Here is a 19,084-nt window from a genome sequence, read left to right on the forward strand (position 1 = left end):
CTTAAATATGTGGGTAGATAGTATTTATAGAGTTGTAACTTTTTAGTTTTAGTTACTTTTTCTTATTTGTAAGTCGCTTTGGACAAAAGCGTCTGCTAAATGACAAAAGTAAAGTAAAGTAAAGTAATATATATATATACATATATAATTTTTTTTTTTGCTGACTTGGCAACTAGCTCAAGTAAATATGCTTAAGTACTTAAGTACTTAAGTTACCAAAATTGAAAATAAATAAATAAATTTAAAAAAACAACATTTAAAAATCACAAAAACACAACAAAATCACTGAAGATTAAACTAAAATTAAAATGAAAACTGAAAATATAGGCTAAACATAAAAAATAAAAATAAAAGCCAATTCAAAATATTATTAAATAATATAATAGTATATCAGTAATACTAAAATAATACTGGTTTGAAAGTGACATTGCTACACTACTGACAATAGATAATGGACCTTTCTTGCCTGTAAAATTTTGCAAATGTATATTTCATACTTTTGGGAAATTCAAGGTGAAAGCTGCAAATTTCCCAATGATTTTGTTGCAATGTTTAACATTCAAAATGTAAAAGGCAATGAATGCGTTATTGTAATATTTGCATACTGGTCATCTTTCCAATAATTATTTGCACAGTAAACTTCCTTTATTGCATGTATTTAACCATGTATAGCTGCTCGGTTTTGTGTTGTGTTGATTCTTCATAAGCTGAATGTCATGACAACAATAAAATTAAAAATTGTATTTTAATAAAAATATTAATTTCATATTTTAAATACATAATACATATTAAAATATTGAATATTATTACTATTATTAAAATATTTAATTTAATATGATTTATTGTAATATGTAATGCAATATTATTTATTATAATATGCTATTTTGACACAAAGCGCATAACACTCACACATTTCAAATGACAGCTTATGCAAAAAATGAAATGTTTGCTGCATGATGGACTGCGTTCAGTGGGCCCTTACTATTTTAAACTATCAGTATGACATCACGCCCATTCTTTATGTCAATGGGCCGCTGCCTGTGTTCTCACATTCACTCATTTGTACAGAATCAGGATGTGTCCCATTTTAGACAGGAAATGAACCCATGCCAGAGGAATGCTGGGAATGGGAACAAGAGGGCACAAACACCCAGTATAAGAGCCCTGGGAAACACATTTCATGCAGAGCAGCATATAAATAACGCAAAAATAACATCCAAATACTATCATAGTACGTCAAAGACTTTCCAAATGTATTAAGGTCAACAAGTAAAAAGTAGTCTCAAAAATATGTTTTGTACGATTACAGGAAAGTAATGTCAGCGAACAGCCAAACGGCTATTTATGCCTTTCTAAAATGTTGCACAAATATTTTATAACCAGTAATTTAATCCTGGTTAATGTTAATAAAAGTTCCAGAAATAATAGATTTTAATAATATATTCAAAAAAGGAGTTAAGCCGTACCTGCTTGCAGCCAGATGCGTTCCAGGGTGGTCCAAATGTAGGCGGGGCCGTGCCTGTGGGCGGAGCTGATGGCAGACACCTCAGACATGGCCTGCTCCAGACGGGACACAGCTAGAGACGGGGCACTCTGAGACCCTGACACGACATGACACGTCTCAGTCACATAAACATGTACACAATCACACACACACACTCGTGATACACACCGGTCTCTGTTTCCTGGAAGTCTGGGAGCGTGAGATGGAGGCCGCTGGGTTTCTTGGTCAGCGGTCCGGGATCTGGAGGTATGCTGCTAGTGTCATCCTCCTCGCTGGAATAGAGAGCAGAATGCATGAAATCACAGCATACAACACTGACTCACTCACACACACACACACACGTTACCTGAGGCGGGTCAAATCATAGCGACTCTGCCACAGATGCAGCATTTCTGCACAGGTCTGTAACGCTGCAGCAGGTCCGAACAAAACCTCCTCCAGCTTCACTTTGGTAAAGAGAAGACTAAAACACACAAAGACAATAACAGTTAATAAACTACAGTGCAACATGCACCAAAAATAAATAGCTTTGCTTTTTATATTTGATGTAAAATAATCAAACATGATAATACAGGGTTATATACATTTCCACTACCATTCCAAAGTTTGGGACCAGTAAGATTTTTATTTAATTAATACTTTTATTCAACAAAGATGCATTAAATTGATTAAAATACATTATAATGCTACAATATATATTATGTTGTTATTATTAACTAAAACTAAAATGAATACATTGTTTTTGCTATTTGAAGTAAAACTGAAATAAAATAGAACATAAATATTAGATATGAAATTTATATACATTTCTGAAATAAAATAAGTTGAAATACTAAAATTACTCAAATACAAATAAATTAAATCTAAATACAAATAAAAGTATTAAAAAAACAAAAACTGATAAAAATTACAAAATTACTATCCTGTAACTATCATGGAAAATGGGTGTAACCCTACTATGGTAAATTCACATAAAGCACATAGCAAAATTACTAAAATTAATAACATAATTATTCAAAATATTAATAAATACTATAAATGTATATTAAAAAAAATATGTATATATATATATTTTAGTGCTGTCAAATGATTAATCACGATTAATCACATCCAAAATAAAGGTTTTTGTTTACATAATATATGTGTGTGTGCTGTGTATATTTATTATGTATATATAAATACACACACATATATTTTACAACAGTAATGACAGATTTTTTTTTATATATTATATAAACAGTATATATTTTGAAAATACCTGCAATGTATTTCGTGTATATATTATTTATATTCATATAATTTATATTATATATAAATATATTTAATATATAAACATAACACATTTTTCTTAAATATATACATGCATTTGTGTGTATTTATATATACATAATAAATATACACAGTACACACACATATACTATGTGAACAAAAACTTTTATTTTGGATGTGATTAATCGTGATTAATCGTTTGACAGGTAGTTATATATTTTAAAATATATTAGAATACACAACAGTTGCTTTAAATTGTAATGATATTTTAGAATTTTACTGCTTTTACTGTACTTTTGATTAAAAAAATGCAGCCTTGGTGAGCATAAATGACTATTAAAAAAAATGTATCTTACTGACCTCAGTCTTCTGAATGGTAGTGTATATAAAACATATATTGCATTAAACATATAATGGTTATGCAATATATCAAATATCCAGAAGATTTTGCTGATGACAAAGTTATAATCAACTCATTTCACTTATGCACTCTAGAAAAAAAAATCAAGGAAAACATCCCGAGGGCTAGAATGGAGTTAGAGAGTAGGGAAAATATTCATTTTAGAAATGAAATGAGTTATTATATTTTGATTAAAGGTATAATAACTCAAATAGTACATTTTGCTATTTAAAATGTTGTATGTTATATACAATATATGATATATGATTTACTGTTTTGTTGTTCTTACATGAAAAATGCTCAATCTACTTGATTTGATGGAAATGTATCAAGTTCACATACTTCCTGAGATGGATGTGCAGACGAGCAACTGCCATTGAGATGGTAACACATAGCAGGTTTATGCAAGTATTTCAGACCTCCTTGGGTCAAACACTATCAGCCCTAGTTCTCCATCATCAGTGGCCGATGCTTCAGCTGCTTTTAACAGAAACTAGCAATTTTGCAGCTGTCTGTAGACATTCTTCCCCTGACCTGTCCCTCTCTTTAGCAAGGTTTAGCGAGTGGGTGGACGTCTGTGTGTGCTCGAGGGTGGAGGGGTGAAGCAAGATGAATGTGAAGGTGTGTTTGTGTGGGTGTGTGTTATTAAGTGCGTGTGTGTAAACAGGGCAGCAGAGCATTCACGCCAGTGACAAAGAGATACAGCGAGACTCGCAGACGCTCCTGCTGCGACAGGGCCTTGTTCTGGAACAGCAGTAGTGTGGTGGTGAAGTACACATTTACATCTGAATTTACCTTATAGGGTTACACCCATTTACCACAGAAGGACTAAAGCTAAAATTGGTGTATAGACAAAATGGTCATTACCCCATACAGGATAGTGAGTGACAGTGTTATTTTATTATTATTAATATACTTTTATAGTATTTATTAAAATTTTGAAAGATTATATTTAAAATTTGTAGTAATTTTGTAATGTGCTTTTGTCATTTTTATCATTTTTTTAAATGCTTGTGTATTTAGATATAATTTATTTTTATTTTATTTTATTAATTTTAGTACTTCAACTTATTTTATTTCAGTATAAACACTATTTTTTCTAAATCTATTATCTAGTATTTATATTCTATTTTATTTCAAATAACAAAAACAATTTATTAATTTTAGTTTTAGTTAATACTAACAACACTGGGCCAGGAGAACTGGACTGGAGGTCAGGGAGCAACTGGAGATCAGGTGCAGGTGAAGGCAAGAGGACATTTCTTCATTTCACTTAAAATCACTATATTCACTCAGATCACTTAAACGCACTAAAACTCTAATATACAAATGTACATGCAATTAAAATTTACACTGTAAATGTTAAAATAATGTCAGATTAAATAAGCAAAATTTTAGTTTACATGCAGCATGGTTCACTTTTCCTCCTCCCATACAGCAACAAACACAGTTTCTAGAAAGCTGAGTTCACTTTTTCCGTATGTGTTACTCTGCTATAAACTTGATCCTAATTATTTTCTCTCCACTCTTGTCTCGAGTGCAACACTGACCCCACATGGAGATGTAAAAACTGAAAATATTCGGAATAAAATGTGCACTGTGCACATTTTACAAAAAAAGTAATTTAGGTTTAAAACTATGTAACAGTAGATGCAGTTGGGAATAAAGACAAAAAGTATTGTCAAATATTAGTGGCTCATGTGATGAACTATAAATGTAGTAACTAACTGAAAGCATTACAATTAAAATCACTGCAACAACAGCTGATTAAAATATAAAACGCAAAAAAGACGCCGTTCTTCGGAAAGATTCTGCAGTCACGTTCAGATGCCACTAGGTTTGATATTTTAGTCACACTTTATTTTAAGGTCCTCGCTATTAACAAACCATTAACTATGACTTTTGCTTCAATAAATTCCTAATTTGCTGCTTATTAATAGTTAGTAAGGTATTGTTAAGTTTAGGTATTGGGTAAGATTAGGGATATAGAATATGTGCTTTATAAGTACTAATAAACAGCCAGTATGTTAATAATATGCATGCTAATAAGCAACTAGTTAATACCGAGAATTGGTCCCTGTACTAAAATATTACAGATATTTTGTTTTCTAATGCAGTTAAAGGGATAGTCCAAAAAAAAACAAAAAAAAACCTGACATTATTCGCGCACCCTTAAGTTGTTCCAAACCTGTACAAGTTTCTTTCTAGTGTGGAACATAAAAGAAAACATTTTGAAGTATGTTCAAGTTGCCGGTAGCCACTGACTTCCATAGTAGGGGAAAAAATATAATTGGAAGTCAATGGCTACCAGCAACTTTTTGGAACTTTAGAGCATGTCTTTTTAGAACGTTTTGGAACTTTAGAACACATTAAATGAACTTTAGGCCCTGTTTAGGCCCTGCACACTAGTGCATTTTCGTTTTAAAACGGCGTTTTAAAGGGCTCATCGGATGCCCATTTTCCACAAGTTGATATGATTCTTTAGGGCAGGGGTTTTCAACCTTTTAGGACATGCGCCCCCCCAAGTTTGTCTAATTTCACTCGCGCCCCCCGCCGCGCGAGCCCAAAGTGTGCGAACATCATTCACATATTGTTTGCTGCGATTCCAGTGCGTAGCATTAAGAAACATAAACATATAACCAGTTTACCTGATTCAGTGTGATGGCTGAGCCTGTTTCTGAGATAACAACATGCCAATCCGTGGTTGGATTTCTGACATGACTAACCGTAAATCGTTTTACACCATTCTCACTGTCGCCTAACAGCGGGAGTCAGATTGCCCCCTAGCGGATGGCTGAAGATTTGAAAGCTCGTATTCATAAATCTTCAAGGCAATGTCTCTGAATTAATTGATGCTCGCGCCCCCCTTGACAGGTGCTGGCGCCCCCCTTTGGTTATTTCTCAATGGTAGTGTAAAAAAACACCCTTTTTACCTTATTAAAAACAGCTCTGCACACAGCAAGCCGTTTTAGTGCATGTTTCTTTAAATGCTAATGAGCTCTGCTCACTCCGCCCCTCTCTTCTGTGGGGTGACGAGCCGTTCACATGATACTGTTTACTTTAGCCGGAGAACTTGCTAACTAGCACATTATTAGGAAAGGTGATTTGCAAAGATTCATAAAAGAACCTTATACTCACTTCTTCTGTAGGTGAGGCTGGATCACAAATGATTTGTGCGAACATAAATGCATTTAGGTAGATCAAGGGGTGCATTCCCTTCAAAAACAAAAGTAATCCTCTGCGTCTTCAGAGGCTCAGATGTCAGGAGTAAATGACGACTGCTATGTTCATTATTACATCCAACAACAAAACACCTCAATCGCTCAATCTGAGACATTCTTGTCTGTACCTGCTCCGGCGGAGAAACAATGGCGGACCGATGACAGCTCACTCAGGGCGGGTCTAAGGTAAAAGGCTAGTGTCAATCAACAATTGTGGGAGGGGCCTGGGTCTGTGTGACGTCACACAGCCAAGAAGCTGAGAACAGCTTGATTTGATAAAGGGAATATTATTTATAGGGATTTAAAAAAAAAACACTGAGTGGATTTTTATCATTATAGAGTGGATGTGTACAAACACTGCCACCATACATTTATGTTCAAACAACATATAAAAGTGAATTTTGCATCCATTGACCCCTGTAAAATGAAAACGAGCCTCGTCTACATCGTTTCAGAAATGATCTCCGTCCACACTACACAACCGACGCATGTCACATGACCATTCATGCAGATACAACCATAGTTATATGTATAGCTAGATTCCCTATTATTTAGATGATGACGCGTTTGCGTGCTTGGAGCGCTCGAACGGGGAATCTACCTATACATATCTATGGGTACAACAATGAGCATGATGTTATTGTTACACGGTCATCAAGGATACGCAGAGTGAATGTGGGAAACCATGCCATCATTTTTAAAAGTCTCTGTTTTGGTCCATTTACACTGAAACGCAACCCCGGAGTTTTCAAACTAAAACAGGGTCAGCAGCATCTTCAAAAGTCTCCGTTTTCGAAATCTGGAGTGTAAACAGGCTTAACCCTAGCAAAAGCTATGTATTTTAAAACGAAAATGCACTAGTTTAAACGTAACCTTAAGGTCATTGCACACTGAGTCCGAAATTTTCATCTGCGTTTTTTCGTATTCGTCATCCTAAAAATTTGTCATGCACAGAAACCTTACACACTGAATCTGATGCGTATTAATTAATCCATTGTGAAAAAATGAGCAAAACAGTACTAAATGGACCTTTACCAAAAAGTAGTATACTTCAAGTTTATTTTATTAAGTATATTTAAGTAAAGTTCAAGTATATTTTTAAGTATACTTCATGTAGTAAGTATACAAATATCAGTGTACTAGTTGTATACTTGTAAGTGTGCTATTTCAGTACTCCTTGGGACTAAATTGGCCCACTTTCTAGTATATAAATGTATAATTTTAAGTATACTTTAAGTATAACAGTAGTAAACTTTGACTACACAACTAGTTTACATCAATGCTTTTAGCTTGTACTGCAACTATACTAAACGTGTACTTAAAGGTATAATAATAGTTTAGTAATTAAATACTTGTAGTAGCATTTTTAGTACACTTTGAAGTAGAGTTTATTCTAGTGCAACTAAGCAAATGAAGAGAAAGCAAGGCCACAGATGCTGAAAAGCTTCTTTCTCAGTGAGAGAAAGTTATTTTATGCTATTTTAAAAGTAAAGCTCGAGTACATGAAAGATGTTTCTTTCTTGCATTATTTTTTTAATAAACAACATTTTGAACAAAAATGCTGAAAAAAAAACTATGAATTGGATTCAGAATGATAATCAAAATGTAGATGGAGTCGATCAACACCCCAAAGCTTGACAGTCATTATTACCTCTTCATTGGTGACATTGTATTCCATAACGTTACAGATGTTGTTTTACGTCAGATGATCGTGTCAGATTACACGTGGAAGCATCTGTTGTTTTGGTTTCTTCTTCACTGTGAAATTCTGTACTGAAGATGTTTACTCGCGCTCCCTACCATATAACAATGAAAACACGGATTCTAGAAGCACAAGTAATAGCTCAAATATATTTAGACTTTTCTAAGTATAAGTCAAGTATAATTAAATGTCATTTTAAATATATTTCTGAGAAGTACATAAAGCCCATTTCTGAAAAGTACATAAAAGACTACAAGTATACTTTCCTATTTTAAGTTTAAAAGAAGTATACTAATAGCACACTTGAATACACTTCTTTTTCGTAAGGGGAGTCTTCAAGTAGTGAGGATGATTTTGTTGTCCTCTCACTTCTTAAATATTGGGTCCATCCAATCCTGAGATATAGAGAGGAAAGAGAGTTCCCTCTCCTTATTAAGGAGCAGCGGGATTATCACGGGCGATTCAAAGTTTACTTCAGGATGTCAGTGGCTCAGTTTAATGCTTTGCTAGTGATACTAGAGCCATATATTAAAAAGAAAACCACCAATTTCTGAGAACTCGGTGTGCAAGGATCTTTACAGTGCTTTGTGCTGCGAGACGAAGTGGATGAACTTGACAGTCGCCATTCTGGATTTTGGCGCTCGCTTGTACGGTGGCTCTGAACCGTCAAAACACCTCTCAAAATGCTTGCTACGGATGCGAAAAGCTAATTTTTTTATGATGGACAAAAGTTTCGGAGGCAGTGTTTAAACGTGATTGACATAATGTGAAGTTGTATTTATTTTTCAACGTGCGAAAATTTCAGACTCAGTGTGCAGTGGCCTTCAGAACGTGTCAAATAGCAGTCATTAGAACAGGTGTGGCCAGTGTAGGTCCTGGTGAGCCACAGTTCTTCAGACTTCAGCTTCAACCCTAATCAAACACACCTGAACAAGCTAATCAAGGTCTAAGGGTTACTAGAAAGCTAGGCGAGTTTTTATCAAGGTCGGAGCTAAACTCTGCAAGACTGTGGCTCTCCAGGACCTGCATTAGAGTATTAGTACACTGTCTGCTTAATTTCTGCTTTATTTTGATGCTCCCCCAACATATATTGTACTGACTTTGCAAGTGCATGTCAACTTATTCTACTAACCCCAACCCTAACTTAACAGTCTGTTAAAATGTTAATGAGAGTTAGCTGACATGTAGTCTCGCGTAGCCAGACCCTCAGACTGACGGCTGAAGGTCTGGAATAGATGTCCGCTTTCATTGGCCAAGGCCCGCCCATGAGTCCGTTTGACCTACATGTTAAACAACCAATCATAGTTTGTTTCGTTTAGCGTCACGTTTCGGGGTGTGGAAATGTCGCCACAATAACAAACAGGTGTGTAAAACTCTCGGATGTATTTTAAAGATTCTATGCCGCGAACTTTAAATATTTCACATACTTTTGAAAATCCAGCGTTTAGTTGACCCTGATAAGCGTTTGTCGTCACAGTTGTAAACATGACGGCTTTGTTCTTTCGTGAGGGGGTTTGGCGCCACGGCATCTTTGTTTCCCGGCGGACCGAAAATAAACGCGACACTCGCTCTTCCGGAAATCCAGTTTAATTCAACCAGTCAGATGACGACTTCGACATTCCTGAAGTGTTTCCAGAAAAGTGTGCCATATGCATCAGACATTTAGCCAATGTTCTGTGGGCGTGACGACGTCTGAGGCTGAGATGAGCTGACATGTAGTTGCAAAGTTACTTATAATTAGTAGAAAGTGGACTATCAAGTGTAACCAAGAGGTTCAGTAAACAATGACAGAATTTAAATTTTCGGGAGAACTATCCCATTTGAAGTAGAACAAACACATAAAACGTACTTAAAGTTGTCCGGGTGCTGGTTAATGGCGAGTTTAAGCGTATCAAGGGCGTGTTGGTAGTGTTTCTGGGCACTGAGCAGTAGAGCCAGCAGATGTAGAGAGTGTAGATCATCCCCACAAATATTCAGAGCCAACTGCAATGGCTCCATCGCTTCTGACACCTACCACAAACACAAGAGGTCTCATACAGTGGGTAGTAATATGATGAGATAAAGAACTATTCACACAATCAAGTGACCTTGACAGTCATATGTGTAAAGAAAAGCTACAAAAATCCACAGTCATGCAAAATAAGAAGAGAGATTAATATAAATCTCTTTTTTTTGAAGATATGAAGAACAGAAATCTGATACGCTGACGCGATTCTGCATCTAGTCAGCGAGATTGATGTGTTAGTGTGCTAACCTGTCGAACCAGAGCGAGCTGCAGAGAGAGGTAGAAGGAGATCTGAGGGTCCCCAGGGTCCAGTGCATGTGCTCTGAAGACAAAAAAGAATCCGTGTGAAGTTGCCATCACTTTATTACCAGTCTGACATTTGCCATCTCACAACTGACTTCTTACTAAGATTAGATGCTGCAATTAATTGTGACACTGACATTTTTTAGGAAGTTGTCAAACAGCAGAGGAACATGATTAAAAAACATGATTAAAAATTTTGAAAACATTAGCATTGGCATAAATGAAAAGATTCAGGATCAAGTTTGCATAACACATTAACTACATACCCATGATAAGAAAAAAAGTCAACTCAAGATATTAACGTTAATAAATATGCTTATTGAAAAAAAGAAATAACATGGACATTCACCAAATTTATGTATCACCAATTTCAGTCTGTTTTATAAATACTGATCAATAATCATGAGATTATTTGTGATTATTTTCTTCTGTAGAGGACACTAGTTTTTAACTGGAAAGAAACTGCATATGCTATAGATACACTACTGTACAAAAGTAAGATTTTTTTAAAGAAATTAATACTTTTATTTGGCAAGGCTATATTCATTTGATAAAAAGTAACAGCAGTCTTTTACATTATTTCTATTTCAAATAAACGCTGTTCTCAACCTTGATAGCTGCAATCAGCATATCAGAATGATTTCTGAAGGATAATGTGACACTGAAGACTGGAGTAATGATGCTTTTCCAATTTAGCAAAGGGTCAACTAAAATAATTCCCACACAAAGTGGGTGGCTGAAGCCTCCTTAACACAATCTGTGTTAAGTACACATGCTGAAATATAAGAGGTAAACATCAAGCGTACTTCCGTAGTGACTGCAGCGCTCTTCTGTTGAACTCATCGCGATCGGCTTTCAGCGTAGCTGCAAACACACAGTTAAAGAGTGAGTCACTGCAGACATGAGGGAGCAGAGAGCAGCTGAGGACAGCTGGGGTTCTGGATCATTTTTAGGTTCAGAGAAGGATAGCCACGGTTAAAGGGCAGGCTTACCGTCAGAGGCCTGCAGACTACGGCACAGTCCTATGGCCAGATGAGCTCGAGGAAGGGACTCTCCAGCACCCTCTCCTAAAGCAACCACACCTGCTGAGAGGGACACTGCATCCTCCAGCTGACACACACACATTTACACATGCGTTAGATGTTTGGATGATTTATATCAGTGCTTCTCAACTTACTGTGAGATATATTGGTGTAGTGTAGAGGTTAAAGATCTGAGCTGGAAGCAAACCCAACAAAGAACAATATATTCACTTAGAACAAAAGCTTAAGCTAAATAAAAACTGGATAAAAGCATCTGCTAAAAGAATAAATGTAAATATAATTGTAAAAAAAAATTGATTTTAGATTAAAATGTGTTGCTCAATTATTATAATGTCATAAAACTGCATGTAATAGTTTTGAAAAAAATATTTTGTAATGTTTTTAAAGAAGTCTCTCCTATGTTCACAGAGGCTGCATTTATTTGATCAAAAATTAGTTAAAAACAGTAATATTGTATTATTTCTATTTAATATTCCGGGTTTGTTTTCTATTTTTAAAATGCGGTTTTCTATTTTAATATGCAGTGGTGGCCAAAATTATTAGAACACTAGTATTTTCAGCAGCTAAAAATGGTTTGAAGTCAGTTATTCCTATCTTTTGCTGTAGTGTGTCAGTAGGAAAGTAGGAGCACTGGCTGTTGTCAGACTCCTAACTAACTGGATTATTACAATTAGCGGCAAAATGAATGTTTGGAAATATAAACTGATATTTCCTACTGACACACTACAGCAAAAGATAGAAAAACAATTTTTTAGCTGCTGAAAATACTAGTGTTCTAATAATTTTGGCCACCACTGTATATTAAAATATAATTTATTTCTGAGATGTCAAAGCTGAATTTTCAGCATCATTACTTCTGTCTTCGGTGCCCCATGATCCTTTAGAAATTGTTAGAAAACCATTATAAAAAAGTGTTTTTAGATACTCAAACAGTTTTCACCACAACATCAAGCTCCAAAAATTGTTATCAACACTGACAATAATACGAACCATTTTTAATAATTGGGCGGCAATAATATCTGATGATAATTGAGCACTAAATCGGCATATTTCAATGATTTCTAAAGGATCATGTGACTGAAGACTCAACTTTGCCATCACATGTATAAATGCAGTGGTGTGAAAAAGTGTTGGCCCCCTTCCTGATTTTTTAGCATGTTTGTCACACTATAATGTTTCAGATCATCAAACAAATTTAAATATTAATCAAAGATAACACGAGTAAACACAACATGCAGTTTTTAAATGAAGGGTTTTTTTATGAAGGGAAAACTAAATCCAAACCCACATGGCCCAGTGTGAAAAAGTGTTTGCTAGGATTGAGCAATGAATACTGTACACTGAGGATTATAAAAAGGCTGAAAAAACAGATTTAATGTTTCTAGTTTGATCTGGATCAAAAATCACTTCTAAATTAATAATGCTATGAGCATAGCTAGTTTTAATATAAATATATTAGGATTATATAGGATTTATGGGATTAGGATTTATGGATTTAAGGATGCCAAAGTGAATATTTCCAATGATTGTTTCTGAAATGCACACTGCTTATTTCATTCATAGCATAAAGCATACTTATTCCTTTTGCTGGGATGTTGCACACTACGGTTCAAAAGTTTGAGTCGATGAGATTCTGTTTTTGAAAGAAGTCCCATACGCTCATCAGAAATACAGTAAAAACAGTAATACTGTGAAACATTAATTCAATTTCAAATACTGTACCTGTTTTCTATTTTATGTAGTATATTTTAAAATGTAATTTATTCCTGATATGCAAAACTGAATTTTCAGCATCATTACTCCAGTCTTCAGTGTCACATGATCCTTCAGAAATCATTCTAATATGCTGATTTGCTGCTCAAGAATTTTTTTTTCTCTTATCTCAATGTCAGTTGTGCTGCTTAATATTTTTATGAAAAATCTGATACATTTTTTTAATGTATTTTGTTAAATATAAAGTTCAAAAGAACAGCTTTATTTAAAATCAGTATTTTGTAACATAAATACTGTATTTAATGTCACTTTGGATCAATTTAATGCATGCTTGTTGAATAAAAGTATTAATTTACTTTTTAAAAGTTAGTGTAGAGGCTGGAACTGCTCTAAATATAAATATTGTTTTATTTATTTATTACTTTAACTATTTTAATTCATTATTTCTGGCTTAATGAATTTGCACATTGTGCACATGTGCTGCTTGTTGTGTTTCTCTCACCCAGTGCAGCTGGTTGATGCACACTTTTGCTGCAAGCAGAGGTGGGATGGGGTCCTGTGGTTTCATTGCTACACACTCTTTAAGCACTGACACTGCACCCTCGTTCTGTAAAATATTATTAATAATACAGCTTTCAAATATACAAACACACATGTAAGATAGTACATTAATTCAAAATGTAGCAGTGACACAAACCCTGACATTCATTAACATACAACAGAATAAGCGTGAACCTTCACTCATAAAAGTCATTAACCCAGGGTCATTGTGTCTTATCCCTCGGTACATCCGTAAACCCTGGATGAACATTCTCATTTGCATATTCATGAGGTTAATAACATTGCTTGGACAAGCAGATTACACAACAAGAGCACGACCTGTTTTAATAACTGCTTGTCTGTGTGTGGAGATGTTGTCACAAATACAGTAATTGCTCTGGTTATCTTCTGAAACGTAATACAAAACAACGACTAAACACTTGAAGGAATTTGCCATCACCATTTGATGTTTTTACCCATTTCTGAAACTAGACACAGTATGTTAAAGCTCCCGCATCTACAAAGCTCATGAATATTTGATGAGGCTGACACTGAGGCAGTTTATGATTGGTGGTCTGTTACTAACTTTGCAGCACCGAATTGTTTCACATAATTCTACAGGGAGCCCACCCAAAATGTTGTTTTATTTTATTCATATTTATTTATTTGTTGTCCCAGACGTAGATGGATTTTTCTTTCTTGATCTTATAACACAAATGAAGATTTTTAGACAAATAATCCATCTCTGTGATCAAGACACTTTTTTGAGTTGACACTCAAAAAGCACATCCAGTCATCATGACAGTAATCCATACGACCCCAGCAGATGAATCAATGTCACTCAACAATAGGTGCATGTAAGAAACATACTAATATATACTATATACTACATACTAGTACTGGGCGGTTTGACCAAAAATCTGTATCACCTTTTTTTTGGATTCTGATGGTTTCATGGTTTATCACAGAGTTTTCCCTGACTGTGCCTTTATATGAATCAGAATGCATGAAACAATTGCAGAACCACGATCACGATCCAAACAATCATGCTACATGTAGAATGAAAAGTTTTTGATGCAAATTAGCCTGTATAATTTCAAAACCTGAAGCAAAAACAGAATGGTCTAACCTCAGCTTTGTGAAATTATGCTATGCCTGATTATACATGCCTGCATGAAACAGAAACAGCAGACGAGCTGAATGAGCGCGCAAATTCATTCTCTGACAGCAGGTGGCGCTTATGGAGCAGCAGCGATAAAGCGGTTCCTTGGTTACCGCTGTAAACATAGCAGTGCTGTGCTTTTAAATGCCACATTAATATGCATTGTATAGAGGTAAGATGAAAAGAAAATACTTTTCTGAAGACAGTCAGTTCCCCTCAGAAATACCAACCCCCACCCCCAATTGATTATTTAGGATTTTGTTCCAATATTTTGCGCATGGTGAAGTGAGTTTGCTCTGCCTGCTACAGTATTTTCTCCTCTTTGTGTTCATCTTCAGTGTCTCTGGCTTCTGTAAGTGGCTGCTTACAGTTGGTTTATATGCCCAGTTAAAGAATTAGTTGTGTGTAATATTTCTAAAAGTTCTCCAACAATTAGCCAGAAGTGTATGCAGTTAAAAACGGATTTCCTCTCAATTCAGGACACTGTCTATGTTGCTTATCCACTTTAAAAAAAAAAAAAATCATACTGTGGCGGATGCCTAATTCAAATTGGTTTACCGTATATCGCCCAGTCCTACTACATGCTAATATATATATATTTTTTACCCTAAAGCCATTGACTGTACCCAGATGTTGTAAACACATTCATGAAACTGTTGAGAATACTTCTGACATAAATGTAAGCATGTTGTGAAGCTCACATGAGAAGTGACAGTCTTTTGCACTTCCGTCTCACTTCCTGTGCAAACTTCACAAGGTACTCACATCATGCTTCAAAACGTGTTTAAGTTTATGTGTAAAGTCAACCTTTCTGAAATATGGAGAGGCAGTTTGTTGTTGAAGAACTTTTACTAAGACTGGGGTTATATCACCTGAGAATACGACACCCTAAACAGAATAAAGATCCAATTTACTGTATTTTCCGTTTTAAAATAATACATAATAATAATACATATACTGTATATTTCAATGCATCGATAGTTTATAGTTAAAAAGATAATGTAAAAAAAAAAGTTTGAAATTGTTTTGCTTTAGAAAATTTGTATTCATCCACTGGAGTTGTATTTGGAAACCTATTAACTTGTATCAGATACATTACTTTTCTAAAAATCTTAAGAAAGAAAATCATACAGATCTATGATGGCATAAGGGTGAGCAAATGATGAGAGCATTTTGGGTATCCCTTTAACCTTCTTTAAACCTTAACTCTAATTATAGCTCACCCAAAAATGTGTCATCATTTTCTCACCCTCAAGTTGTTTCAAACCGGTATGAATTCCTTTCTTCTGTTGAACACAAAAGAAAGTATTTTAAAGAACGTTGGTAACCAAACAGTTAACGGCAGCCACTCCATAATAGCTACCGTCAACTGTTTGGTTACCAGCATTCTTCAAAATATCTTCTTCTGTATTCAACAGAAGAAAGAAACTACAGGTCTGAAACAACATGAGGGCAAGTAATAATGATAGATTGTTTATTTTTGGGTGAACTATAACAGGCCTTTTCGATTTCAAATATATATTTAATTTAGATAAAACCTTCGCTAACTTATTTCTTTCAGTTACTAGAACATATATATTTAACTAAATCTAAAATATAGCCGACGAATGAATAATAAATGAATAGAACAATGATGATGATGACAATAGGACATGAATCTCACCTTCCCACTTGCCATCAAAGACAAGCCAAGCTGGTACCACAGATGAAACTCATTATAGGAGAACTTCATGGCCCGCTCCAAACACTGATGACAAACATTCACACACCACATCACAATCAGAAAGAAACTTTGAATCAAGGAATCAGCCTTCCAAGAAAATGATAATACGGTTGACATTGCTCAGCATAGCTAGTTATTTCTAGGAAGGATCTTGTTGTTTTCAGCACAGATAGGGGATTGTGTGTATCCTGTACACATCACATAATGGCACATGCATGAGAAAGTGAGCCTAAATTTGATGAGAAAGGGATTTACATTTGACATACACGCAGGCATGTGTTAGTAATACCGAGTAATGGCAGTGGGTTACCAGTGAAATGACATGAATTCAGTTGATATTAACTGAATGAAAACATTGAACTTAGATTCAGATTCACCTGAGAACGTCTCTGAGTAAACGCTCACCATCACACAACAGCCCAACTACTGAAACAACCTGAAGGACAGGACGAAGGAGGAATGGTCAATAAGCACCCATACGACTGGGAGAAGAGAAGAGAGAGATTGATAGACCGAAAGAGGCGACTTGTGGCAAAGGAGGAGAAAGGCTACTACATAAAATACAGGTCACTTGCTCCTGTTTGCAAAGCGCGGGGTCGATACAGATCTGTGCTGACTCATCTCACCTCTGACAGCATGGCGTACTGCCCTCTCCTGGCCATGGCGATGCTCAGCAAGTCATAGACGGAGGAGGCGTCCTGCATGCTGCTCTCCCTCGCCTCCTGATGCTCCGGTGTGCGGCTGATCACCGCCTCGCCACTGGCCTACATGGGACAACAGAGAGAGGGTTAGGAATATGTTAAAGCTGTGTTTCCCGAAGTATACAAGTACAAGTATCTGACAAACAAATGAAAATAATTTGTTTATGGTTGAGCTCAACATGGCATAAACATAAACATGGCATTAAAACGTTCCTAGTACAAACGTCTAGGTCTGTATTACCAGAAAATGTCATATATGTCAAATAATTGCAAAGTTTTACCATGGCCAGTAACCACTAGCAAAAACCACATGAATGAATGTCTAATAGCCATAAATGAATCCTACATGTCTCCAAATTTGCTTTCTGCCTTGATAAACAACATAAACTATTGTTCATAATGTTATGGGTTAGTAAGGTTTTTGCAAATTAATGTTTTGATAGAAGTCTCTTAGTCTCACCAGGGCTGCATTTATTTGATCAAAAAAGTGATTTAAAATGATTTTTTACTGAATTTTCAGCATCACTAGTCTTCAGCCTCACATGATTTTTCAGAAATCATTCTAATATGTTGATCTGCTGCTCAAGAAAAATTTCCTATAATCATTGTTGAAAACATTTGTGCTGCTTGATATTTTTGTGGAAACCCTGATATATACTGTATGTGTTTAGGTTTCTTTGATAAATGTAAAGTTCAAAAGTAGCATTATAAAAGGATTTACTGTCACTTTTGGTCAAATGTATCCTTGCTGAATAAAAGTATTAATTTGTTTTAAACAAAAATTCTAACAGTATTTTCTGTGCCAAATGCAGTATATTTATAATACTGGGGCATCCAAGTTCATCCACCTAGAAAAATAGTCCCACCTCCAAAGGACAATTTAGAGGTCACTCTAATCTTAATATGGAAGAGAAGAATCCTCCTTTTGTGTTCCACATAACAAATAACAACAAACAGGTTATGCAAATTTTTCTATTCCTTCATAATATAGTTATGCTATGGTTCTCAAGATGCAGTTAAAGAGAAGAGACGTCACAACACAGCATGTTAAGAAAGAAAGGATGAATGTGAGGAAGACTGTCTCACCATTGATTCTGTGATGAGGAGCACCAGCACCGCCTCTTCAACCACGTCCTGTGGACAGAAAGCTCTGCAGGGTAGCAACAGGAAAAGGAAAAAACACGTCACCAAGGTGTGTGTGTGTGTGTGTCAGTCTCTAGTTACATATATCAGTCTGTAACTGAGCTTTCTGTACTCACAGTTGTCACATTTTTAACATGTTTTATTGGTATTCTGAACAATTTAGTCTTTCTTTACAGGCTCTGTTTCTCTCATCCCTGTTTTCCCCTCTCTTTCCTTTATCCTACTTCCCTCCATACCATCTGGAGTCCCATCCTAGTGTGTTACTGAACTGTCCCAGGAATGGTAAACTAGAATATTCCTTTCATCTGTTCTCATTTCTGTTCTTCAGATGCATTGTCAAAAGTCTCTCCATCTTTTTTCATCTCCCTTGTATTTTTCCTTTCTCTGCTTGACGTTTGCAGACTCACAGGTACAGTTACAGTATGTTTTATTCACAACACAGCATTCCGCCGTGTCCTGAATATTAAAGCAGGCAAACAAACCCCAGCTCGTCTCCTTGTTCATTGCTCTCTGATTCTAGTAATCGATCAATATTTTCCAATGGCTGATGTACACATTACAATTTAATGTGAGCAGTGAGATTTACATTAAACTGCTAAAATGAAGAGTTATTATTTTAGCTTGACAAAGCATACTGATTTCCTATTGAAGATTT

General features: G+C 35.4%; 1 protein-coding gene across 1 annotated transcript in view; it reads right to left on the reverse strand.

Annotated features, from left to right (window-relative positions):
* The window catches only part of LOC306884319 (tetratricopeptide repeat protein 7A-like), a 49,657-nt gene that overhangs the window by 17,367 nt on the left and 13,206 nt on the right, over nt 1-19,084 (reverse strand). The window contains exons 8-18 of the mRNA XM_079440070.1: nt 18,373-18,436; nt 17,212-17,349; nt 16,526-16,609; nt 13,663-13,767; nt 11,397-11,514; nt 11,211-11,268; nt 10,351-10,423; nt 9,946-10,106; nt 1,851-1,967; nt 1,673-1,776; nt 1,467-1,601 (exon numbers count right to left, since the gene is read on the reverse strand). Of these exons, the coding sequence (XP_079296196.1) occupies nt 1,467-1,601; nt 1,673-1,776; nt 1,851-1,967; nt 9,946-10,106; nt 10,351-10,423; nt 11,211-11,268; nt 11,397-11,514; nt 13,663-13,767; nt 16,526-16,609; nt 17,212-17,349; nt 18,373-18,436 (1,157 nt within the window). The remainder of the gene's footprint in view (nt 1-1,466; nt 1,602-1,672; nt 1,777-1,850; nt 1,968-9,945; nt 10,107-10,350; nt 10,424-11,210; nt 11,269-11,396; nt 11,515-13,662; nt 13,768-16,525; nt 16,610-17,211; nt 17,350-18,372; nt 18,437-19,084) is intronic.

Source organism: Barbus barbus, assembly GCF_936440315.1.
Source record: "Barbus barbus genome assembly, chromosome: 18".
NCBI lineage: Eukaryota > Metazoa > Chordata > Actinopteri > Cypriniformes > Cyprinidae > Barbus > Barbus barbus.